This window comes from Rattus norvegicus, chromosome 3 (assembly GCF_021556685.1).
Source record: "Rattus norvegicus strain SHRSP/BbbUtx chromosome 3, alternate assembly SHRSP_T2T, whole genome shotgun sequence".
NCBI lineage: Eukaryota > Metazoa > Chordata > Mammalia > Rodentia > Muridae > Rattus > Rattus norvegicus.
Genome location: NC_141536.1, coordinates 155,097,675 through 155,123,291, shown reverse-complemented (window position 1 = coordinate 155,123,291; position 25,617 = coordinate 155,097,675). Strand labels below are relative to the sequence as shown.

Genomic DNA, 25,617 nt, shown 5'->3' with positions numbered 1-25,617 from the left:
GTTAAAGTCATGTAAAGTTATGCCCACAGGAGGCAAAAACAGTGGTTCAGTGTTTATTATGAAGCTTGTTGTGGGTGGAGGGACAGGGACAGGGGGACATGACTTGTTCTGGGGACTTCGTCCAGTCTGTGGGCTGTGAAGTCAGGCCCCTGGGAACCCTTCACCCTGCCTCCTCAGTCACCCTCATTTGCTGCTCTGTGCCAGTTCTAGGAGGTAGTGGCAAAGGACCCAGCCTCCTCCTGGGCTCCCGTGGCCTCTGCCTGTGCCCAGCAGCCTCCTGGGCCCCCATGGCTTCTGCCTGTTTCCTAGTGGCCTTCCCTGGGCCTTTCAGCCCGCTGGTATGACTTTTCTTTTTTAGGTGGTGGTGGGGGTGTACCTAGGGTCCTTGCTTAGGCGAGACTAGTTCTCAGAAACGACCACACCCAATCCTGAGCATACTTCAGCGGCCCCACCCAAGGTTGTAGAACTCGGTGTCTATCAGCTTCAGGCTGAGCTTGCTGCACTATGGCCATTCAGGGCCCACAGCCCCTAAGGCTAGCAAGGTGGAGTGCACATCTCACTGAGGCTCCCCTGCACCCTCCAGCCTTGGGTTTTGCTCTGGGCCTGGCCTGCAGTTCAGCTGTGTGTCTTTGAAACGTGTGTGTCAGCACCAAAATAAGGCAGAAGGGTGGGAGCCTTGTTCTCCCCTCCTTAGAGACCCAGGGCCCCTTGGCTGTGGAGTGCGGATGTCCGGCCAGGGAAGGTCCTTGCTGTGGGGATGCACAGCTCTGTGGGATGCCCACAGTCACCAGTGTGGCACTCCACCCCGAGACAAATCTTCTCTACATGCAGGCAAAGCTACCTCAAGAGACATGGCATCTCAAAGAGGTTCCCCTGGGCTGGAGAGTGTCTGCAGCCTGAGGCTTCCCCATCTGCTGCTGGGGGTGCAGCTGACCCATAAGTCAGGAGCGGATCAACCTCTTCCCCATGTCTGTTGAGGCTCTTCCAACTGGAACAGGCTCCAGAAACCAACGTGCCCCCCACCCCCTCCAATGCACTCATTGTCCACCTCTCCTCCAGGGACCGTGATTACCACCTGAAGACCTACAAGTCCGTGGTCCCCGGGAGCAAGCTGGTCGACTGGCTCCTGGCACAGGTGAGCGTGCGTGGTCCGGACTCTAGCTGGGGACAGACCCGGCTCTTTTCTGCTCTCTGTGTCTACAGTATGACCACACAGGGAGCCCGGCAGAAAGGGAACGTGCAGTAGCTGTCCCTGTGCAGCAGCTTTCTGTCACGTGGTGTGTCGTCCTTGGATGTCCCTGATGCTGAATTACATACCCAGCCTTCTCCCTTTCTGCCATCCTGCTATGTAATCTCCTGATTGGTAGCTTCACAGTCACAGCGTGGCAGCCACAGCTCCAGCCATTGCATATAACCACAGACAAAGACAAGCAGCAGGGAGAGCTGAGCCTTTTCCTTTCCTGTAACATCAAGGGAGGGGACGCCTCAACGTGCTCTCCTATCCAAGTGGTTTCCCCCTTAGGTGTCATTGGCTGGGTGAGCCCCATTTAAATCCTTAAACCAATCTGTATGGAGGAGACCAGGAGCGTAGAGAGGGGCACTGAATGTCTCAGGATCCACCCCCTAGGTGCTTGGAGACAGGCTCACAGGCTTGGGCTGTGAGTTGAGACACTGAAGGTCAGATATATCTAGGCTTAGAGAAACGAACCAGCCTTGCTGTGTGAGGTCTCAGATCGTGGCGTTCCATCCGGTCTGACCTTCAGGACAAGCTGGGGTGGTGTGGTGGCCGTCCCAGTGTTACAGATGGAAGCCTGAGGCACAGGTCATGTGACTCGTTCAGAGCGCAGGGCCAGGTAGGGAATGCTGGGCGGGGGCTGCACCACCTTGATGATGACCCAGCTGTCGGATGATTGTGAGCGGAGATGAAATGCTCTGGCCTTCCTCCTCCCTGTCTCCTGGACCCCAGGGCCAGCAAGAGCACTTGGGGCAGGGAAGATGGGCAGTTGGGGTACCCTGAGAACCCTTTGCAACAGCTACCAGGGCCCAGCAGATGGCTGCTGAGGGCCTGGGCACACAAGTCACAGGGGAGGCCGCATGAACCATGCAGGGAGGGGCCGTGTATAAACACAGCTCGGCAGAACCACAGCCCGGGGCCAGTGACTGACTACCCCTTGGAATCTCGGTTTTTCCGTCTGTGATGTGGTGGCTGGGAAAGCCTAACTCAGAAGGCCTCCTTGTCATTGGGAAGCCTGGGTCCGCCCGCCTGCCTATGCCTCAGTTTCCCCTGCTGACAAGGATTCAGTCTGTGGAGAGATAGAGCATGATAGGTGTGGTGGGCAGAGGTATCCCATGGTGTGTCTGTGGCCTTTGGTCACTCATGCTCTCCCTGTGTGCTCCCATTGGTCCCTGAGGAAGTAAGGTCGCAAGATAGAGGCGCTCCTTTATGTCAGGCAGGGGTGAGCCGGCCTCCTTCCCAGGGGCCTGTGGGGACGCCATGACTTGATTGAGAGACAGAAGCAACCAGAAAGGAGTTAGAGAGCCCTGGCCAAACTGCTCCCCTCCCCCCTCCTGACTTGTCCTCTGGGACACTCAGGTCTGTCACCATGACCTGGGCTTGTCTTGTGTCCTCAGGAGCCTCCTTGGCCTCTGCCTCTGGGGATAGGACAGACAGGCTAGGCCGGTTCTGAGCTCTTTGCAAATCGAGTAGACTCCAGAGGCTGGCTGGTCTTCTTAGACCAAGCACCCAGCCAAAGCCACTAGGGCTGGCTGTCACTGTCTTCCAACTCTGTGGCAGCTCTGTGGGCAGCTGCTCTGGATGTGTGTGTCCCTCCCTGTTGCCTCCTCTGTCCTAGCTCCAATCTTGCCATTCCCCTGCCTCTGACTTAGGGTCCCTTAGGCGTTGTTTGCTTTCTTTGTGATCCTCACCTAGTCATGCCTTGAGGACCAAGGCCAGTGATCCCTCAGCCCCTCCCTAGCGTCCTCAGCCTGCCCTGCAGCCCCTGCTAGAATCCCTACACCTGGTGCTCATGGCCACTGGAAAAGCAATCATGTCTCTTTGGCTGGGAGTAACCTCTTCCACCCTCCAGAAAGAGGGCCAGGCCTGGCTGGCTGGGTGTCTGGCCTCCTTTCCCCTTGTGTACTGTCACAGTTGTGTGCAGGGCTGGCTGCCTGTGTGTCTGGAAGCCTAGGAACCTGGCCCTAGCTGAGGTTCCCCTGGTGGCAGCCCTTGATCCAGTCAGCAGCTGGGACTGAGTCTGCCAGCCCTGCTCCCACCCTGAAGATTCTAGCCTCTCTCTGCCTGGGTAGCAGGGAGATTTGGGGGTTCCAAGATGGTTGTGGTGACATACACCTGTCCTCCAAGCAGGCTGAGACAGGGGGATTCCAAAGCTAAAACTTCCCTGATCTGCAGATGACTTGGGAAACATGCTGCTCTGGGCTGGCGAGGGGAGCCCTGCAGCCAGGCCACTAAGGGAGCAGACACCAGAAGTCAGCTCTGGTCCCCATCCCTAGAGATCAGTCAGGTCCCTAGTTCTGATGACATGTCGTAAAGACAGAAAAACCTAAGTGAAAGATGACTTGGCCAGAGGCCGCATGTCCAGATGTGTAGAACCAGGTGGCCTTTGGGACAGTTGGTCATCTGGCCATTGTCCTCTCTCAGGTCAGACCACCACAGCCTCACCGTCACTTCCTCACATGGCCTTGTCCCTGGTGGGTCAGTGGTGTCCCCTTTCCTGAGGTTTGCAGAAGCCCCTGCAGGCTTTCTAAGCACTGTGGACTTCATTTCTAACATCAGGGGACATGTCTACAGACGTGCAGAGCCATAGCAATTTGGGATTTGTGTCTCTTGTGAGAGCAGCACAGAGGTTGGTGGCCCAGAGCAACTAGGGCAGTCTCATGATGTCTTTGAGGATCCCAGTCTCTGTGTTTTTCTACTCTGCCACCATTACAGTGTTTTACCCTGTGGTCACATTGTGATTGCAGAAGCACCAGGCATCACACCCTAGTTCCAGGTAGGGAGTTAGGAAGAAAGGGTTAGTCTGTGTGCCCTTACTGGTGGAGGGCTTTGCTGTGTCTCATTTTCCACCTTCTCTGCCAGGGTGGTTGTGAAATGGGGGGAGAGTTTCCTTATCGGGGAGGGATCAGGAAAGGACTGTTGCTAGGCAACCAGCATCATCTAATAAAGTAACATGTTAGGAGTTTATTGGGAATAGTCCCCAACATGTTTCGGGACCTTGGTACACAACATGACAAATCTCTGTCCCCATGCAACTTGTGTTTCTCGATGGTGGCCTGTCATAGCTTGACAATTCCATGCTGGCTCCCCTCACAGTGTCCCCTTCTATTTCCATTTCAGGGGGACTGCCAGACACGGGAGGAGGCGGTGGCGCTGGGTGTGGGCCTGTGCAACAACGGTTTCATGCACCATGGTAAGTGCGGGGCCTGGAGCTCCGCTTAGGGCCTTGATAGCCAGCTTTGTGTGCACAGTGTCTCAGCATTGAAGGCTTATGCTTCAGTCTTCCCCCAACCGTGCTCCTAGGCAGCATGGTGTCCTCCCATGCCACCTCCCCGTTACCTTTGTCTGCCCCTCTCTCAGAGAAACCGTGTCCTCCAGTCTCTTCCCTTGCTCTGCAAAAGGGCCAAGCAGCCGCCACGACACTGTGTGGCTAGGTGCCAATAAAACTTTATTTAGGAAAACTGGCCGGGGGCCATAGCATTCCGAAGGTGATTTGCCTCTCTGTGCCCATGGCCCAGCCCTATGCTCCCTCCAGACTTAGCTCCCCTGTGGCCTCAGTTTCTCTGGTTTCTCCAGAGACTTGGCTGTCTTGTCCCCTCTACTGCTCACTCCTTCAGCTGAAGGGACCAGGCTTGACCTCCCATTGGTCCCGTCTCCTTCCCAGAGGCCCTTTGCACCATGCAGTAGTGCTGGCCCTGCCTGTTCTGGGCAGGAGCCTCTCATTTGTGGGTGAGGATAATTGTGGTCCACTCAGCCTCGTTCCCGGAAGGCAGCTATCTGGGTAGACTGCATAAGGAGGGGTAATTGGGCGGCCTCATGCCCTTAGGGCCCTTCATGGGGAAATTGCAGGCTGTATAGCTTCCCCCCCACCCAAACTCACATATCTGCTAAAATAAGAAAGGACCAAACACTGGGGAGTGGCAAAGGGCAGTGTGGACACAGAGTGGAGGAGGGGACAGCACCTTCTGCCACGTCTGAACTGATCCTCAGTCCTGATGTCTTCTGGGAGGGACTTAGGCAGGGGGAAACCGAGGCCGCTGCAGCCTAGAACCATCCCAGGGATTCGATGCTCTTGGTCTTCTATTGGAAGGGAAAGCCAAGCTGCAAACAAAGGGTTAAAGTATCAGAAGGAGGGGTTTGAACCCAGGTCTGTGTGCACCTCTCAACACTGGACTAGCAGCCTTGGCTGGGAGGGGGAAGCGGGGCCTCACCGAGCTGGGCTGGTGACTCGAGAGTTCCTCTCTGTCTCCCTGGACATCACTGCTCAGAGACGGCACCGTGACTCTTGCTCCAGCTCTGGAGTCTTCTAACCCCATGTTTACAATGGAGGCTAAATAAGCAGGGTGCTTGGAGCCTGGCTGTGCCCTGCTCTGTGGAGAGTAGCAATTTGCGGGTCTGTGTGTTCCAAAGCAGGAAAAGGGGTTGCCCAGCTACACACTCACATACAGGTAATTCCCCTGCAGGAAGAAGAATGCCCCGCTTGACTAGAGTGGGGTCTGGAGGAATCTGGATGGGCTCTCGTTGCAGGCTCTCACAGGCCTTCAGCAGCTGCCAACTCTCGGCTTTGATGTACCCTCCCTCCCTCCCTTCCTTCCTTTCTTCCTTCCTTCCTTCCTTCCTTCCTTCCTTCCTTCCTTCCTTCCTTCTTTCCTTAAGATTTCTTGGTGTGTGTGCACACTTGTGTATAGTTACCCATAGAAGTCAGAAAGAGCATCAGACCCCCTGGAGCTGGAATTATAAATGGTTGTGAACTGCTCAATGTGGCTGCTGGGAACAGATGCGTGTGCGTGTGTGTATGTGTGTGAGTGTGAGTGTGTGTGTGTAACATGTGGGTGCATGTGTGTGTGCATGTGAGTGTGAGTGTGTGTGTGGTGTAACGTGGGTGCATGAGTGTGTGTGGTGTAACATGTTGGTGCATGTGAATGTGTGTGTAAGTGTGTGTAACATGTGGGTACATGTGTGTGCATGTGATGTGAGTGTGTGTAAGTGTGTGTGTAACATGTGGGTACATGTGTGTGCATGTGATGTGAGTGTGTGCGCGTGTAACATGTGGGTGCATGTGTGTGTGTGTTTGTAACATGTGGGTGTGTATTAATGTATGTGAGTGTGTGTGTGTAACACGTGGATCCACTCACTCATGTAAACGTGGAGGCCATAGTGGGCTCTGGCTATCTTTCTCAGCTACTTTCCACTTGAATTTTTGAGACGGGGTCTCTATCTGAACCCAGAGCTCCCCCAACTGGGTAGAGCCTCTGACCAGCAAGCTCTGAAGATCTGCTGGTCCCTGTCTTCCCAGAGCTGGGGTTAGAGACATGTGCTGCCCCTGGCATCTCTCTGGACGCCGCGGATCCGAGTGCAGGCCTTACTACTTGCACGGCAGGCACTGTACCCACCCAGCCATGCCAGGTTTTTAGAGGAGTCAGACAGCCAGGCCTTCCTGTGGAGTTCACATGCTAGCGTTGGCTCACAATTCTACATCCCTACAATGGTCTCTCGGCCAAGCTATCCTTGTCCAGGAGCCACTTCTAGCCTGTGGCTACTGGTTGGCCAAGGCGGCTGAGCCGCTGCCGTCTGACCGCGGCTGTGTCTGTGGCTTGCAGTTCTGGAGAAGAGCGAATTCAAGGACGAGTCTCAGTACTTCCGCTTCCATGCGGACGAGGAGATGGAAGGGACCAGCAGCAAGAACAAACAGCTTCGCAACGACTTCAAGCTAGTGGAGAACATCCTGGCCAAGCGGCTGCTGGTAGGAGCACAGGAGGGCTGCTGTGCCTTCCGTCCCTGCCTCTCGGCAGCGTCCGACAGTAACCAGAGCAGGGCATGCGGCTCTGAGCACGAGTCTCAGGACTGAAAAGCCAGGTCACTGTGCCAGCCAGGGCTACACTCCTCATGAAGCACGGGGGTTGCAGGAGCTCCTACCCTTTCATCTACTACGCAGCTATGGCTTCACCATGCCTCCCGAGTCACCTCCTACAGCACTATAGGTCTCAGGAGCTTGTGTCCTGCTCATATCCAGGAGCCTTGAGTGTCTGCAGTTGGGAACATTTACTAGCCCAGGACAGGGGTTGGGGATTTGGCTCAGTGGTAGAGCACTTACCTAGGAAGCACAAGGTCTTGGGTTCGGTCCCCAGCCCCGGAAAAAAAAAAAAAAGAAAAAAAAATACTAGCCCAGGACAGGAATGTTGGCACCCTATCCCACCTAGCCTGATTTCTTAGGCTGGGCTTGAGTTGACTGGGAGAGGTCTTTCCATAGCCACTCTAACCTCTCTGGTCTATGGTAATCCTGGGGACTGAGTTCCCTCTGGTACCCCAAAGCCCTCCGGTGTACCCCATCACACCTGAATAAGATTTAGCATCTATCCCGCCTCTCCAAATTAGTCTCTTGGGCACCGCTTTCCTCACTGCCTCAGCGCCCTCCCCACCCCCCCAGTCTTTCACCCTGGGACTGCCTCAGGGCCTTCTCACGTGCTGCTGTGCCTGCTGCCTGGAGCCCTTTCCCCATCTACGAAGTTCTCAGAGGTCACCCGCTCTGTTCTACCTTAGCCTGAGCACATTTCCAGTCACACTGCAGATTGCTCCTTTCAAACACTGTCAGCCGCACAAGTGGGGGCAGCTTAGTAGCGTTCCCAGTGCCGTGGAGTTCCCCAGTTCTTCTTCTGGCCATCCTGCCCTGGGGAAAGTTTTCCCCCAACCCACAACTCCCTATACCCCAGTTTCCTGTTGCTTGGCACTCAGGATCCCTTTCCTTTCTGTCAAAGCACTTGCTGTGATGGTCTCTGGGCTGTGGGGAGGGCAGTGGGCAGGGCAGTGGGCAGACAGGTGATTAGCCCTGGCTTGTGGGAGGAGAGGGTAACATCCACACTTGACACAGTTGTACCTACTGTCCCACAACACTCTGTTTACTACGTTCCTGTGGCCTGGCTCTGCAGACCCTGTCTGCACACCTGCCCCTGCCGTGTAGACTTGGGGCCCCAGCTGTAGGATCCTAGTCGCTGGGGTGCAGGGTGGTGCTGCTCTCATCTGGTTGCCCTAAGTGCATCTTGGGCTTTCAGATCCCGCCGCAGGAGGATGACTATGGCTTCGATCTTGAGGAGAAGAACAAGGCAGTGGTGGTGAAGTCCGTGCAGAGGGGTTCGCTGGCTGAGGTGAGACCACCGGTGGAGACTCAGGCGGGGCGGTACCCCTCCTGGGAGTGTCTTCGTGTCTCGAGGTGGACCAGCTTAGCAGGTTCTGAGGTGCAGGGTAGCTGGGAATGAGGTCTGCTTTCCTGGCACAGTCCACCAGCGCCACCTGCTGGGCCTATGGGGACGTGCAGGGAAAGCGGAAGACTCCGTGAAGGATTTCTTTTCTCTCAACCCATTTATGGTATCTCATTGCACATTCTTGTTCACATTCTCATGGTTACAAAGTGGCCACTACACTGACCCCTGTGCTGTCACAACACAGGCTGGCACCCAAGGGAACTGCCACCCACCCTTGCTTCCTCATTTACAGCTCAGAGCCCATCTTCCTGGTGCTTCTAGAACATCCCAGCTTCCTCGGTGGAGAGGGAGAAGGCCAGTGACACCTGTGCTTGTCCCTCCAGATGGCTGGCCTGCAGGCGGGGAGGAAGATTTACTCCATCAACGAGGACCTGGTGTTCCTACGGCCCTTCTCTGAGGTGGAGACCATCCTTAACCAGTCCTTCTGCTCCCGCCGCCCGCTGCGCCTCCTGGTGGCCACCAAGGCCAAAGAGTGAGTGTGAGCCTCAGGCTGACTCAGCAGGTCTCCCTGGGCCAGGAGGTCTTCCTCTTGGGTGGGCCTGTTACCTTTGTGAGCTCAGGCTTGGAACCCAGCCCCGTCGGGGTGGATACAGTTCCCACCGTCCATGGATTCTGATGACATTGGGGAGGGAACAGGGTGGGGGACGGGGCAGATATACACTGGGCAGGTGTGTGTGAGGTGTGGGCTGAGTTGGTGGTCGTCAGTCAGGTGGAGGTGGATACATGAGGTTGGAGAAGGAAGCCAGACTAAGCAGAGATACAGTGGCCAGAGACTAGGGATGGAGTGATGGCTCTCAGAGACGACTTCTTGAGGAGGCTTCTGGAGGATGGGGTCTCCAGAAAGATGAAGCGTTGTTGATGGCATGACAGAGAGAGACAGTGAGGGGGTTGGAGCAGTGTAGGAGAGGAAGGGCTTTCCTGGGGCTGCAGGAGGAAGTCGGCAGCTGCCCAGCATACAGGGTCAGGGTGGGCCATGTGCAGACATAGGTGCAGTGGGTGTACTTCTGTTTATTTGTATATGAGTGCTCTATATGCATGCACACCTGCAGGCCAGAAGAGGGCATCGGATCCCATTACAGATGGTTAAGAGCAGCCGGTGCTCTTAACCGCTGAGCCATCTCTCCAGCCCTGGTATACTTCTATGTTAAGAAGTATTTGGTGGGGTTGGGGATTTAGGTCAGTGGTAGAGCGCTTGCCTAGGAAGCGCAAGGCCCTGGGTTCAGTCCCCAGCTCCGGGAAAAAAAAGAAAAAAAAATTAAAAAAAAAAGTATTTGGTGCCAATTACGTGAGGCAAACATTGGCCATCAACTATGGAGAGTTTTCAGAGACTCAACCTATGGGCATCAACCCCTTTGGGGGTCAAGTGACCCTTTCACAGGGATCGCCTAAGACCATCCGAAAACACAGATATCTACGTTATGAATCCTAATAATAGGAAAGTTACAGTTATAAACTAGCTATGAAAATAACTTTATGGTTGGGGGTCACCAGAACTATATTAAAGGGTCGCAGCACTGGGGAGGTTGAGAACCGCTGGTTTAGACTCTGCTTCTGTAAGGACAGAAGATTTAGGGGAAAGGTGGCAGGCAAGGCTTAGCTATTAGATGCCAGAGACGGAAGTCACCAGGGTTTAATCTCTGAGGACGGGCTCTCAGGGTTGCTCTGCCTGCCCGGTAGACATGGACGGGATCTTGCTGTGTGTTGGGGACGACTGCCTAGCAACTCAAAATGAATGACACCTGCCACTCCCTGAGGCTGGTACCTTCCCTTGGCACCCACAACCCCCAAACTGTGCCTCCCGTTGGTATCCGCCACCCTCTCAGCCTCTGTCTGCTTTGGTGATGGCCTTTGGTTCTTTACCACATGCTTTGGGGACCTGGGTGACTGACGGTGTTTATCAGTGCCAGTCTTTTCGGGGTTGATTTCCAAGAAGCCTTGGAGACAGGGCAGGGTAGTGGCAGGAAGGGACTCCTTGAGGAGCCACCCTCTTTTTTCTCATGGCTTGTCTCTGCCCCTGTGCCCTCTAGGACCATCAAAATCCCTGACCACCCAGAGGCCCTGTCCTTCCAGATTCGAGGAACAGCCCCGCCGTGTGTCTTTGCCGTGGGCAGAGGTGAGCTGGAGTCTGGTGTGCAGAGCCTCTCAGGGCTGCATCGTGGGCGTGGAGAGCCACGCACATCCTCAATGCAGGTTTCCATAGCAGCCCCAATGCCAGCATCCAGCTGCCTGTGTGTGAGACCTCGGGTAGAGCCTTAAGCAGGCCAGCTAGAACTAAGAAAGGGGCTTACATTTGCTGAATACTTAGTGAGGGCCAGCCATCCCCCATGCCAAATCTTTCAGAGTCTCTAGAGCCCTTTGAAGAGATGCTCTGTTGACCAACTTCACAGATGAGAACGTTGAGGCCCAGAGAGGTGAAGTAGTTTGTTGTAGACCGTAGGGCAGCGGTAAAGTTGGAAGCCCCTGAGGCTGGGACCTGCACTGGCCAAGGTCCTCAAGGCCTGTGTGTCTCTTAGGCTGGAGGCAGCTGGCCATTCGATTCTATTTCTAGACCTGTCCGTTGACCTACAGATGCTCAGGGTGATGGCCCACTGCTTGGCCTTGTGGTAGAATTGAGAGGGATGGAGTTGAGCTCGGCGGCTATATTTTGCCCTGGATTTTCTGAGTCTGTCCCCTGAGGGTACCTTTGGTGTTTCTCTGTCACCTGGCTTCAGTCCGTCACTATGCGGGCATGCAGGGTTCCAAATGACAGGGGCCCGAGATGCCACATTGGGCCAGCTGCCTCTGCAGTGTCAGCCGCAGCTCTCTGATTGGCAGCTGGGAGGAGGCACAGCTCTGGATGCAGTTGTTGCCAGGGGCAACTGGAACCTGGCTCCTTTGGCCCGGCTCTAGCCTCAAGTGTTCCTGTCCCCCAGGTTCTGAGGCTGTGGCTGCCGGGCTCTGCGCAGGCCAATGCATCCTGAAAGTCAACGGCAACAGCGTGGCAAATGATGGCGCCCTTGAAGTTCTGGAGCACTTCCAGGCTTTCCGCAGCCGCAGGGAGGAGGCCCTGGTGAGCACTCGGCAGGAGGCGGGAGGCTGGGCCCCATCTTGGAGGGCCCCTTAGGGGCACTGAGCTGAGCCGGGGGTGTGAAGGGCCCTTTTACAAACAGGAGTGTTGTAACTCTGGTGTGTGCACGTTGACCGTAGAAATCACTTGCAGGGCTGGGGTCCTGAGTTCTGGTGGAGGGTACAGTCACTCTTCCGTCCACACGCCTTCTCTTGGCAAGTGTGGTCATTGAGTGCCTGTCTCACACCAGATGAGCTTCCTGACTTTGGAGAGTCAGGGGAGATGAGGATTTTACGTGTTTTTGAAGCCCCGCTTCAGTGCTCCTACCTGGAGCTGATGCTCCACACCAGTGTGGCCAGTGGTCCCTCGGGGTCCGGAGTGACATTTTGGAGGTCTCTTCAGGGGTGGCCTCATCCCTTCCTCTCCAGGCACTCACCATGCGACTGGTCCTCTGACAGTGGTTCTTTTCAGGGCCTTTACCAGTGGGTCTACCACAGCCACGAGGACGCCCAGCAGGCGAGAGCCAGCCAGGGTGCCCCGGATGAGGACCCCCAGGAGGATGACTCAGGTAAGGGACAGGGAGTGGGAGGAGCTTTGGGCCAACTGTGATGGCTGGTCTTCTGTGTCCCCAGGGTTCCATCCCAGCTGGTCCTTGGGACTGCAGCTGTGTTGGCCCTTTGGTGCTGCAACAGCTCAGAGCAGGACTCTGTCTTTAGTAGTTCACAATGTAGTCCTTGCAGCCCAGACGTGAATCTCGCTGGGCCGTGGACTGACCTGTCTGTTTGAGCTTCTAGAAGCTTCCCGCACGCCTTGGCTCCCTATTCTCTTGCTGGCGGATGGCCTAGCACAGCTCACCCAAGTCCTAGCTCGATATCTTTGTGACTCTGCCTCTGTCTGCCCGTGAGCCCGGGATGGTTCCCAGTTACTTTTTTTTTTTTTCTTTAACAATTTATTTATTTTTATTTATGTGCATTGGAGTTTTGTCTGTATGTACGTCTGTGTGTGGGGCGTTTTGGGGGTGTCAGATACTAGAATTACAGACAGTTGTGAGCCACCATGTGGTTGCTGGGAATTGAACTCAGGTCCTCTGGAAGATCAGTCAGTGCTCTTAACTGCTGAGCCATCTCTCCAGCTCCTCCCACTTTCTTTTCATTGGCTCACCAAGAGTTGGTTACTTAGTTACAGCCCAAATTCTCCCTTGCTGACAGTGTGACAGACTCCTGGGTTATGGAACCAGAAGTGCGTGCGCATCTTCTGCAGACCACCGTTCTATCCCAACCTTCCATGGTCCCCTCTGGAGTCACCCTTGGCCTCTTACCAGTCAGTTCACTTCCTCTGCTGTCTGTTGATAGGCGTCAGAAACTTACTATGGCCCAGATTGACAATGGTTTCCCCCAGAACCTGAGCCTGCCCCTGGTCGGTCTTTATCCTGGATTCTCAAGCCTCTTTAGTCCTTCCTTCTGCCCATGTGATTCCTGCAACACGCTGTCCACCCTAGCGTTCTTCCTTTCCACAGCCAGGGTCTGACCAGTTCCCACCACCTTAACTGGCACTTGTTTGTTCTGCACCTGGTTTTTACCAGAGTTATGGCAGCCGCTTGCCCACTGTCCTCTCCCTGGTTGATCCCCACCCCAAGTCCCACACAGTGTTCTCCCAAAGCGAGAGCAGAGCCTTCTGGTGGCCTCCTCGCTGCTCAGGGAAAAGAAGAAAACAGAAACACAACCTTCAACGCCAGGGGTCCGGCTAGCCTGGCTCCCAGTACCACCTCCCTTCTCAATGCTTCCTGCCCTCTGCTCTGCATCTGACTGAATGTGTTTCTGCCCTGGCTTCACCCTTGTGTGCACTGCCTGGACCACTGCCCTCTTCCCTTCACTCAAATGTCACCACCGCCTCAGAGGTCACCCTGTGTGCCCTAAGTACTTAATCCTTCCTGGAGCTGGCGCGCTGGCTCACAGAAAAGTGTGGGCTCGGCCAACTGAGATCTGAGTATGGTCAGATAAGCTTCAGGGCTGGCTCAATCCAGTATCTCTCACTCTCAGCCGTTCAGTTGGCTTTTTACATGGTGGCCCTGGCAACTTTTGAGTCCACCTGAGAGAATGTCTCCTCCCTTCTGTGAATCCAGTGGGGTCCAGACTGGCAGTGCTGTCTGTGGAACTGAGGGGAGCAGGTGGGGTCAGCCTCTAATGAGTCTTGGGTCAACTCCATTCAGGAGGGGCTCCCCTGTGGGTGGGATCGTGAAACAGCCATGGGTGTACAATGTGACTTGGTGTCAGGGGTGCTGGCTGCAGCCTAGTGCCTAGGGCCCAGTGCTGTTCTCAGTGTGGTTTGCCCCTCTGGCTTCTAGTCCTGCCCCTGCTGTCCCTGGGTCCCCAGCTGAGCCTGCACGAGGACAGCGCTGTGGTCAGCCTGACGCTGGACAATGTTCACTTGGAGCACGGTGTGGTTTACGAATACGTGAGCACAGCAGGAGCCAAGTGTCACGTGCTGGAAAAGATCGTGGAGCCCCGAGGCTGTTTCCGCCTGGCTGCCAAGGTCTCACCTTGTTCCCTAGTCCGACCCCAGTCATCCCACTCCTCCCCACTCCGTACCCAGTCATCCCACCCCCAGCCCTGCCCACTCAGACCCTGACCTGCGCTGTTCTGCCTTGAGGTCAGGGAAGCTGATCCTTTGCCCTGGAGCCCTGGCATCTAGTCTTTATCCCAACTCTCGTCAGCTGCAGGACCAGTGAGGATGGTTACTGTTCTTTTAGCCTCACTTTACCTTTCTCCAAAATGGGCACGTCACAGCCCCAGTCTCTTAGGGTGTCACGCTGTAAAAAGGCCGCCCACAGGTAAGAACTCTGTCGCCGAGGTACTCACGCTCTCGGGACTTGTCCTCCCTCCCTCCTGTAGATCCTTGAGGCCTTTGCCGAGGACGACAGCCTCTTCGTGCAGAACTGTGGGCGGCTCATGGCCATGGGCAGCGCTATCATCACCATGTCCCACTACGAGTTCCACAACATCTGTGACACCAAGCTGGAGAGCATCGGCCAGAGAATCGCCTGCTACCAGGAGGTGGGTTCCCGGCGTCCACACTCTGGTTACGGCCCCCTCGGCTAAGTTCCACCTAAACGTGACGGGCTCAGTCGCTGGGCAGGCCACGGGTGGACTTCAGGTACAACTGTATCCAGGTGTCTGATCGGACCCCACAGCAATCTGTTTGCCCACATCAGCCTCCCTCTGAGGCTGGGCCTTCGCCTGTGGTGACCAGATGACCTGCGGCTCTCGCTGTAGCATCCCTGTCAAGATGGACTCACAGGGCACTCCTGGCTCTGCCCATGCCCCTTGCCTTGACCTGCCCCAAGCATTGTAGAATAAGGAGGTGGCCCTCCCTGAACCTCATAAGTGAGGGCCAGGAGACCTGGTTTCTAAGACGTTACTGCGGCTGAAAGAGAGAAAAGACTCCACGTCAGTGCCGAGCCCCACAGCTTCTGGGAGCGTGTCCTTGTGAGAGACACTCAGGGGGAACAGCTTCATTCACAACCATTAACGCTTTCTCCCATTTGGGAATGTCCGGGACCACAAAGTGGCTCCAGGGTATTCAAAGACTCGCCGAAGCCAGCTCACACTCCTTTGTCCCCTCTCCCTCTCAGTTTGCAGCCCAGCTGAAGAGCAGGGTCAGCCCCCCCTTCAAGCAGGCACCCCTGGAGGACCACCCGCTGTGTGGCCTGGACTTCTGCCCTACCAACTGCCACATCAACTTCATGGAGGTGTCCTACCCCAAGACCACCCCTTCAGTGGGCAGGTCCTTCAGCATCCGCTTTGGGCGCAAACCCTCCCTCATCGGCCTTGACCCAGAACAAGGTACTTGCGTGTGTCTATTAGATCTCTTAGTAGAGCTCACCATACAGATGAGGAAACAGAGAAATGTCCGAAGGCCGCTGTCCAGGGCGGGGTTGGTGGTTCCCGTCTTTCTGTGTTACCGTCTTTAGTTTGAGTTTCAAGATGCCTCTCGTGGTAGACTATGGCTGCTAGAGTACCTGCCATCACGTCTGCACTCCAGGTAGGGGAAAAATACCTCAGTAATTAAAATGTATTTTCAACAAAGGCAGCTGCCTTCTCGGGTGCCCTAGTGCTCTGAGGCATCATAAGGTCAACGTTGCTCCTTCTATTTTTCTGTCCAGAGGTTCAGGCAGGGTCTCCTCTGTGTGGGTTTTGTCCTGTTTCTGAGTAGGCTCCCCCTCCTTTGTTACAGGCCACCTGAACCCCATGGCTTACACCCAGCACTGTATCACCACCATGGCTGCCCCGTCCTGGAAGTGCGCGCCTGCTGTAGATGGGGACTCTCAAAGCCAAGGTCTCATTGACAGTATCTTCGTGTCAGCCAGTGGTGCCCTGAGCCAGCAAGAACGGGGCCTGAGCTTTCTGCTCAAGCAGGAGGACCGGGAGATCCAGGACGCGTATCTGCAGCTCTTCACTAAGCTGGATGTGGCCCTCAAGGAGATGAAGCAGTATGTCACCCAGATCAACAGGTGAGGCCTGGCCCGGGTGCCCCCCTCTGGACATCACTGCTCATAGCGGCCATCTTGAGCACCTCAGGTCCTGTGCAGCATGCTCTGGGCTGTCCCTGCCAGGTGCCCAGAGCATCCTGGACGTCACTGCTCATAGCGGCCCTCTTGAGCACCTCAGGTCCTGTGCAGCATGCCCTGGGCTATCCCTGCCAGGTGCCCAGAGCATCCTGGACATTACTGCTCATAGCGGCCCTCTTGAGCACCTCAGGTCCTGTGCAGCATGCCCTGGGCTATCCCTGCCAGGTGCCCAGAGCATCCAGACAACAGGAAGCCCCTAATTCCCTAGGGAGAGCAGGCTCTAAGGAAGTGAGGCAGGTAGGCAGTGTCCTTATGAGGCTAAAGCCTGTGAGATTCCCTGTGTTGGCGTTGCAGCACAGTGGGCCGCTGACAAGGTGTCCCTGTCACCACAGGACATTGTGGGGCCTACAACAGCTGTCGGCTCTGGACAGAAATAGACCCCACTCACTCACTATTCAGCCTCAAGAGGGGGACACAGGTTAAACAGCTCCTTAAGTTGACATTGGCTAAAGCCAGGGGCAGGCAGTTCTCTACAACATGTAATAATAAATGTCCAGGCTGCGGATGCAGGGAAGAAGAGGAGGGTGAGGAGGAGGAAGAGGAGGAGGAAGAAGAGGAGGAAGAGGAGAAGGAAGAGGACAGGAGGAGGAAGAAGAGGAGGAGGAGGAGGAAGAGGAGACGAGAGGACAGGAGGAGGAAGAGGAAGAGGAGGAGGAAGAGGAGGAGGAGACGAGAGGACAGGAGGAGGAGGAAGAAGAGGAGGAGGGAGAGGAGGAGGAGACGAGGAGGGGAGAGGAGGAGGAGACGAGGAGAGGACAGGAGGAGGAAGAGGAGGAGGGAGAGGAGGAAGAGGAGGAAGAAGAGGAGGAGGAGGAAGAGGAGGAGGAAGAGGAAGAGGAGACGAGAGGACAGGAGGAGGAGGAGGAAGAGGTGAAGGCACAGCAAGAGGAGGAACAGGAGGAGGAGCAGCAGTAGCAGTAGAAGGAGGTAGAGGAAGAGGGTCAGGAGAAGGAGCAGGAGCCATTGTGGATCGAGAGGCCCGAAAAGCACAGTGTCTGGACCGATGTAAGGGCTGCTTTTGCTCTCTGTCTGCTGTCTGGAAGGAACATTTTAGAGCCGGTCAATCGGGACCATTTGTGCATGGCCTGGAACCAGATAATGCTAAAGGGAATATTATTACTGTGATGATGATGATGATGATGATGATGATGATGATGATGATGATTATTATTATTATTATTACTGCTGCTGCTGTTGTCGTTGTTGTTGTTGCAGTGAGAGCGATGCAGTCAAGCCTAAGAAAGGCTCCTACTTTGCTCGGTCTCTGCTGTGGAGCTCCTGGGCATGTAGGATGCTTGCAGCATGCTGGACCTCTGCTTGCTCAGGGCTATGGTGTCCTCCTCCAGTTGACAGCCTAAGTTGTCTCCAGACACTGCCCAGTGCCCCCTAGTGGGCACATTTATTTAAAATACAGACTTAATGGCCTGTCACGTACAGGGACCCGGCGATGCCCTGCGTCCTTCAACTCTTATCTTCACAGCAGCCTCCCGTGGGGATCCTGATGCCCCCCCACTTCCCAGAGGAGGAACAGAGGCTCCGAAGGGAATAACTTGCCTCTCACCTAGGAAATGTCAGTGCGAGAGGGCCGGTGTGAGCAGGGCCTGCGTAGCCGCAGAGCCTGAGCTGTTAACTGATGCTTACTGTAGCCACCCCAGAGGCTGGAATCTGTCCGCTCCCCACTTTACTTTTTAACTGAAGTTTTATTGTAGACTTTCCTGCTCATGGCGTGCTCCAGGGGCAGAGCTGCTGCCTGTAACTGAGGTGCTCTGACCTGCAGACTCTGGGCTTCTTGTTCATATTTACTTTCTTCTCTGTCTGTTTGTTCTTTTGAGTCAAAGTCTCATGTAGCTGAGGCTGGCCTAGAACTTGCTATGTAGCTGAGGCTAGCCTTGAACTCTTGATCTTATTCTCCAGACTCCAGAGTGCTTGGACTACAAAGTACCACATCCTCAGTCTGTATGAAGTGCTTCTAGCTGGGTCCAGCAGGGGGCAGCACTGGGTATCCATGGAGTTGCTGGTGGGACTTCTGGAGGGGAAAAAGACTGCTGGGTAGCTTCCCTTCTCTCTCACTGTGTGAGCCTGTGTGGCGTTACCCTGCCGGCCTTGGCCTTCGTCCTCGCCCTCAAGGCCGTTACCTTGTTCTGGCAGGCTGCTGTCAACCATCACAGAGCCCACGTCAGCTGCACCCTGTGACCCACCCTTGGTGGAGGAGACCTCATCTTCCCCACCGGCCAGTGAAGAGAGCGAAGTGGACAGGACTGACCATGGCGGCATCAAGAAGGTGTGCTTCAAGGTGTCAGAGGACGAGCAGGAAGACTCGGGCCACGACACCATGAGCTACCGAGACTCCTATAGGTGCGTGCGACCCACTGGAGGTCACCAGACAGTCGAGGCTTCTAACCTGTGGGAAAGTCAAGACTGGCATTTCCCAAGGGGAAGGGCATCGGTCTCTGGAGCTAAGAATGTGTGTTTGGTGGGGCGGAGGTGCAGGGCTAGGGGCATCTGATCCTCTAGGAGAACATTCCAGAATGCCTGCTTGGCTCTCTTGCCTTGAGCTGAGGCCTCCGATCCTGGCAGATGGACCCCATTCATTCCGTGTTACTCCACATGCTCACAGGCTGGACGAGAGTCTGGCTTCTGTGGTGTGTGGGGCTTCTGTAGATCGGAGGAGTCAGACGTTTTCTTGTTTTCCTGCCTCCGAGGATGGGAGTGGCATTTCTGCAATTGTTAAATTTATTTTGAAAATACCAGCGGGGTGTTAATTCGTAACCAGACAAAACCAGGACTTTTGTGCTGTGACAGGTCACCCTCATTACCACAGAGAAGTGGGGGTCCCCAGTGGAAAAATCACAGGGTGGGTCTGACTCAGAGTCTGTCTCAGTCCGTAGTAGTGTGGGCAAAGTCTGAAGCCACAAGATTGAGGGGGTGGTGTTGCCAGCCTACCTGTGTTCCCCAGATCTGCCTGATCCCCGTGGCCACCTTCCAGTGTCTCTGCGGCAGGATTTTCCGGCTGCTTTTCACTCTGAGTCCTTGGAGCATTGTCTCAGGTCCCCCTCTTCCCCCTTATGTCTTTGGCTCTCTGATTTTTCCTTGTCCAAAAAGCTGTTGGCACGGTGGCTAGCTTCCCGTTCCTCATCCTGTTGAGTTCCTTTCGGCCAAGTGCCGTGTGGGCAGGCGTTTCCGAGCTCATGAGAGCTTGAAGTGCTCAGAAACCTGGGTGACACTAAGACCCCTGAGTGAAGAAAGTCCCCCAGTGCTTCTGAGCTGGGGCCTGAGCAAGCTTCCCCCACCTCAGACACCAAGCTGGGCTGGCCTTGCGCTGCCTCTAGCTAGGTGTCCGCCCAAGGCCAGGAGGTTTGTCTACACCCCAGATGGTGGATTCCAGGGCTGGCATGAGGGTGACTCAGGCTGTCTCTTGTCCCCTTGCAGTGAGTGTAACAGCAATCGTGACTCTGTCCTGTCCTACACCAGCGTGAGAAGCAACAGTTCGTACCTGGGCAGTGATGAGACAGGCTCAGGTGAGCATGACCTCAGGCGAAGAGGCTGCTGGGGGATATGGGATGGCAAGGTTGCCATGGTGAGGATTGTGGCGGTTCTGTTAGGGGTGGGGTTGTTTGTTTGGGTCTTGTGCTTTGTTTGTTTGAGTTAGAGATTCTCTGTATAACAGTCCTGGCTGTCATTTTGTAGACTAGGCTGTCCTTGAACTCATAGAGATCTACCTGCCTCTCATTCCTGAGTGCTGGGATTAAAGGACGTGCAGTGCTACATCTGGCTCTGTTCTGCTGTATCTTATCACACTCTTCAACATCATAGCATGGGACAAGTTTTCAGAAAATATTTACTATATACCCAAGATCAGCCAGGTGCTGGGGACATAGCATCCAGTAAAACAAAGAGAAGAACCAGCCATTACCAGTGTCACACACACATACACATGCACACATGTACACACACATACGCACATGCACAAATACATACACATGCACACACACACACAGACACATATACGCAAACACAGGCGCATGCACACATACACACACATGCACACATACATGCACACACACAAACGTGCACACGCACACATATACACACACACATGAATGCTTCAGACTAAAAATAATAATCATTGTACACTATGGGTATACATACTTAGTGGTGGAATGTTTGCCCAGCATGTGCAGGGCACTGGGTCTGCCCCCAGCCCTGCTCCCCCCACCACAAGAATGGAAGAATTCATTTTGTGACCACAGAGTACATTACTGAAAATTCCCTCAAGAGTTTAAGGTATCCTGTCCCCCGTGAGTTCCCAGCCTTGTAGGTCTCAAGCTGTTGTGTCTGTTCTCATCCTTCCGTGAGTCTGTCCAACAGAGTCGATGCATAATTCTACATCTGTTTAATGGAAGGGAGGGAAGAGGAAGGGGAACAGAGGTCAGAGCAGACTTTACAGACTGTAGCCCATGAGCCATGTGATGGATGGGAAGGCTGTCCCGGTAGCACTGCAGGGGGATGCTCACGTGAGGGAGCGTAAGCTTGCTGACTCTTGCTCATAATCCTAGCACTTGGGAGGATGAGGTAGAAGCGTTGCTGGAAATTCGAGGCTAGCCTGGGCTACATACTGAGTTAAGAGGCCAGCCTGGGTGTAAAGAGATTAACTTGAAAATCAAGAGAGGCCAGTGCGGTGTCTCAGTGCGAGAAGGTATGTACTGTCCAGTCTGATAACCCGAGTTTGATTTCTTGGACGTACGTGGTGGAAGGAGAAAACAGACGCCCACAGGTTGTCCTTTGACCTCCACATGAGCACCACAGCCAACCCTAGCAAAATAAGTAGGATGTCATTAAATATTTTCTGCAAAAAGAAAGAAAATCCAGGAAGGAAGGACTGGCTGGATCAGTCCTCTCCCTGGCTGTCACCTGCTGCTAATCCTGCAAGGCTTTGATGCCCGTGACAAAACTGAGACTCACAAGGTAAACGGCTCTATCCAGGGCTCGGCTGGGGCCTGAGCTTGTCACATCCACATCCCCTGTGGGTCCTCGTGTGCTTCTGTAGCCATAGCAGTTCTCGGGGAGGTGTGAGGTGGGACAGCATGGCTGACAGCTATGGTTCCTTCTTTGTGCCAGGGGATGAGCTGCCCTGTGACATACGCATCCCATCCGACAAGCAGGACAAACTTCACGGCTGCCTGGAACATCTCTTTAACCAGGTAGGGCCTTTCCCCCACTGTACCCTGGATGGCTCTGATCGCACTGGGGTGGGAGGTATGCTGTGGGTGGCAGGCCCTTCCTGTCTGTAATCAAGGGAGCTTTTTGTCCCTAGGTGGATTCCATCCATGCCCTGCTCAAGGGGCCTGTGATGAGCAGGGCGTTTGAGGAGACCAGGCATTTCCCCATGGAGCACAGCTGGCAAGGTGAGGGGACTCTAAAGGACATGGGCACACACAGGTCTCTGTCCCTCTGCTGCAGGACAGCTATGGGACGGTCTTGGTTCCAACAGTTCCAGCCTGTGAGCCAGGGCTGGTCACTCCTGTGTTCGTTCAGACTGAGCCTGGAATGTTGTTTTCTTTTTTTCCTGGGCCTATGGGGTGAGGCAGGAGGACAGCCTGGAGCATGATCTCAGTCCCTGAGCTGTCCTCCCTGAGCCTGACTCACAGAGTCCATGCACATCAGAGCGTGAATCATTTTCACTTATGGTCAGTTTTATTGCTGATGTAACTTAAAGACTAAACTCTCCTATTAGAAACTTAGTTTCATGAGTACCACATTAAGCTCCGTGTAGTTGAAAGACCAGCACGGCATGTCACTCCTTAACAACAAATCAAAGCCACAGATGAGACGGAGACAACACCAAAACCGTCTTCGGCACATGTTGGTCCCGGTGCCTGCTCAGAGCGCCCTTGAGAGGGATTCCTGAGGGAAAGCCGTGCTAAGGCCTTCCTGGCATCAGACTGAGTGGGGAGGGGGAAGATGAGCATCCCTGATCCTCCCCTTCACACATTCAAGCCATGTAGCTATCTCCCTTCTGACCCATTCGCCCTGCATCTACTCACCCACCCTCCGTTCATCCCTCCCTCCCTCCCTCCCTCCCTCCCTCCCTCCCTCCCTCCCTCCCTCCCTTCTGCTTTCCCTCCCTCTCTCCTTCTCTCCCTCCCTCTGTCATCATCTGCCCACCCATCTATCATGCACCTTCCTTCCATCTGCTTACCCAACATTCACTCACATCCTACCCATCTGCCCCACATCTGTCTGTACATATACATCTGCCTATACATTCACCAACCCTCCCTCCCTCTCTTTGCCTACCCGTATAGCCAGCTATCCATCTACCTGTACACATGTCCCTATCATCCACCCATCCATCCACCCACCCACCCATCCATCTACCCATCCACCCACCCACCCACCCATCTACTCACCCATCCATCCATCTACCCACCTACCCACCCACCCACCCACTCATCCATCTACCCATCCACCCACCCAACCATCTACTCACCCACCCATCTACTCACCCATCCACCCATCTATCCATCCATCCATCCATCCATCCATCCATCCATCCATCCATCCATCCATCCATCCACCCATGCCACCCATCCACCCATCCATTCACCTACCTACCCACCCATTCATCCATCCACCCATCTACCCATCCACCCACCCACCCATCCACCCATCTACTCACCCATCCATCCGTCTACCCACCTACCCACCCACCCACCCACCCACCCACTCATCCATCTACCCATCCACCCACCCAACCATCTACTCACCCACCCATCTACTCACCCATCCACCCATCTACCCATACATACATACATCCATCCATCCACCCATCCACCCATCTACCCATCCACCCACCCATCCACCCATCCATTCACCTACCTACCCACCCATTCATCCATCCACCCATCTACCCATCCACCCACCCACCCATCTACTCACCCACCCATCTACTCACCTATCCACACATCCACCCATCTACCCATCCATCCACCTACCCACCCACTCATCCATCCATTCATCCACACACCCACCCATCCATTCATCCACCCACACATCCATCTATCCATCCATCCATCATCCATCCATCCATCATCCATCCATCCATCCATCCATCCATCCATCCATCCATCCATCATCACCCTTCCTCCTTCCCTCCCTGCCCTCCTCTCCACCCTTCACCCACCCATCTCCATCCTCCCACCTATTCACTCTCCAGCGCCCATATCCACTGACACATCTGCTGTCATCCACCATCCACCTACCCATTCCCGCCCCACATCTGCTTATCCACCCGCCCATCATCCATCTGTCTGTTTCTACACCAAGGTACCAGTAAACTGATTCTTCTAGGCCTGCTCTGGACACTCTGACCTTGAGATGAGTCAGTGTTCTCCAGACTTCTTGGGTCACCCATTGTGTATATTAGACTAAATTCAGATAGCCAGCCATCTTCCCATAGTATAAGACAGCAGAGAACCTTTGGACTGTCTCAGGGGCACCACCCAGTGTCAGAGGTGATGTGGAGGGCATAACCACAGGGGTCTCAGAAACTCAAACAGTTAAAGGAGAGGGTCAAGTGCCTGCCTGACCTTTGACTGGTCCTGCTCTGGGCAGATTCAATGACCGACCTTAGATAACTCCTATACCTTTCCTGCTCCAAGCCGGGGCTGCTGCTTCTGTGCAGGGAAAGGTTACTGGGCTAACACTCATCTGCCGGCTCAGTTGGTTATGGCTATGAGGATGTAATACCCAAGGAGCCTGTAGCTTCACCTTCCAGCTCTAGGAGAACCAGCTGTCATTGATTTGTAATGTCTGCACGGGGTTGGTTGTAGCTGTGGGGAGACGGGGAGGGAGTGCCAAGGCTGATTAAGGGTGTCTGTTGTGGATGCCGTACTGTGACGCCTCCCTTAGTCTTGCCTTGCACGACTTGTGAATACCCGTGAGTCCCATCAGTTATGTTGACATAGGGTAGTGAGCTTTGTGACCTGGTGATGGGACACAGGCAGTTGGTGCCACCGTTCTTCAGAGCTACTTCCAGCCCTCTCCTGACCTCACACACTCCTGCTGCTTTGCCGCCCCAGAGTTCAAACAGAAAGAAGAATGCACAGTCCGAGGCCGGAACTTGATCCAGATCAGCATCCAGGAGGACCCTTGGAACCTACCCAGCTCCATCAGGACCCTGGTAGACAACATCCAGCGATATGTGGAAGGTCAGTGGGTGGAAAGGGTGTCACACATGTCGGTGGCCTTTGGTTCTGAGTATAGACTGTGGTGTTGTCTGGAACGGGCCTCGCTATGTGTCCCTGTCTTCATGTCTAGGGAGGAACAGAGAAGCCGAGTCATTTCCTAGTGAATGTCGTGACCTGATGAGGCCCCAGGCTATCTGTATGGCTGGAGGAGCCTTGGAAATGGGGGCCATTCTTACTGAGGCTTCTTGTAGTCAGGAAGCTGGTATTCTGGCTTCATTCCTTCTCCGATCTGAAACTGGATTCCATTCCGGTCTCTACTTGTCCTTGATTGTCACAGATTGGAGCTCACCGGTCTGAGTTGTCAGTGATATGAGAAATCCTGATACCTTAGTGGCCACCTCTACATGACATATGTTTACCTATTTGAGCCTTTGGGCACCTGAGTCAGGCTCCTGGGGCCAGGAGCTGGAGGAAGGAATTGTAGAGGTGTGGCTGTCTCAAGCCAAGCCACTTGGTTCTTAAACAGAAGTAGGTTACTAGCATAAGTCTGGGACCTGACTGCCACCAAGGCAGTCTTTCTTTCTTTTTAACATTTATTTGTTTTATTTATATAAGTACACTGTAACTGTCTTCAGACACACCAGAAGAGGGATCAGATCTCATTACAGATGGTTGTGAGTCACCATGTGGTTGCTGGGATTTGAACTCATGACCTCTGGAAGAGCAGTTGATGCTGTTGACCACTGAGCCATCTCTCCAGCCCAAGGGATCCCTTCTTACCTGTTTTCCGCTGCATAGCGGGACTCCTCCTACCTGCCGGTGGTTAAGTGGCACAGAGACCTACTGATAGTTATTAAAGCTTAGGAGTGTAGCTGGCAGACTCTCAGCCAGCTCATCCGAATTAACCTGGCTCTTCTGGCACTACGTCCTGCAACGTGGCTAGTTCTTCACCCCTCTCTTGGCCCTGGCACATCTGTTCCTCTCCGTGTTCCAAGGGTGAATCTCTCAGGACTCCTCCCAGAGACCATCCCTCTCGCTGAAGTTCCGCTTTCCCCTTCCTGCCCAGCCATTGGCTGTAGTTTTTTTATTAAGCCAATCAACAAGTGAGGAAGGTGAATGTTTATAAAATAGAAAACCCGTAGCTCTCTACCAATACAGAATTAACCATTGAATACACAGAGACACACCTTCACACAGTGTACAGAAGGTTACCCCAACACAGCTCTCTGACAAGCATACAGGGATACTGGCAGTGGGGGCTC

At 54.5% G+C, this 25,617-nt stretch overlaps 1 protein-coding gene across 2 annotated transcripts in view; it reads left to right on the top strand.

The window, feature by feature from the left end:
- Positions 1-25,617, top strand: part of Prex1 (phosphatidylinositol-3,4,5-trisphosphate-dependent Rac exchange factor 1) — a 150,431-nt gene that overhangs the window by 115,246 nt on the left and 9,568 nt on the right. For both annotated transcript variants that reach the window (XM_087652402.1, NM_001135718.2), the window contains 17 exon segments: positions 1,060-1,135; positions 4,355-4,427; positions 6,835-6,977; positions 8,284-8,376; positions 8,817-8,965; positions 10,521-10,606; positions 11,406-11,542; positions 12,011-12,107; positions 13,884-14,071; positions 14,431-14,592; positions 15,171-15,381; positions 15,773-16,049; positions 18,315-18,521; positions 19,596-19,684; positions 21,285-21,367; positions 21,481-21,571; positions 24,248-24,376. In XM_087652402.1, coding sequence (XP_087508528.1) covers positions 1,060-1,135; positions 4,355-4,427; positions 6,835-6,977; positions 8,284-8,376; positions 8,817-8,965; positions 10,521-10,606; positions 11,406-11,542; positions 12,011-12,107; positions 13,884-14,071; positions 14,431-14,592; positions 15,171-15,381; positions 15,773-16,049; positions 18,315-18,521; positions 19,596-19,684; positions 21,285-21,367; positions 21,481-21,571; positions 24,248-24,376 — 2,291 coding nt within the window.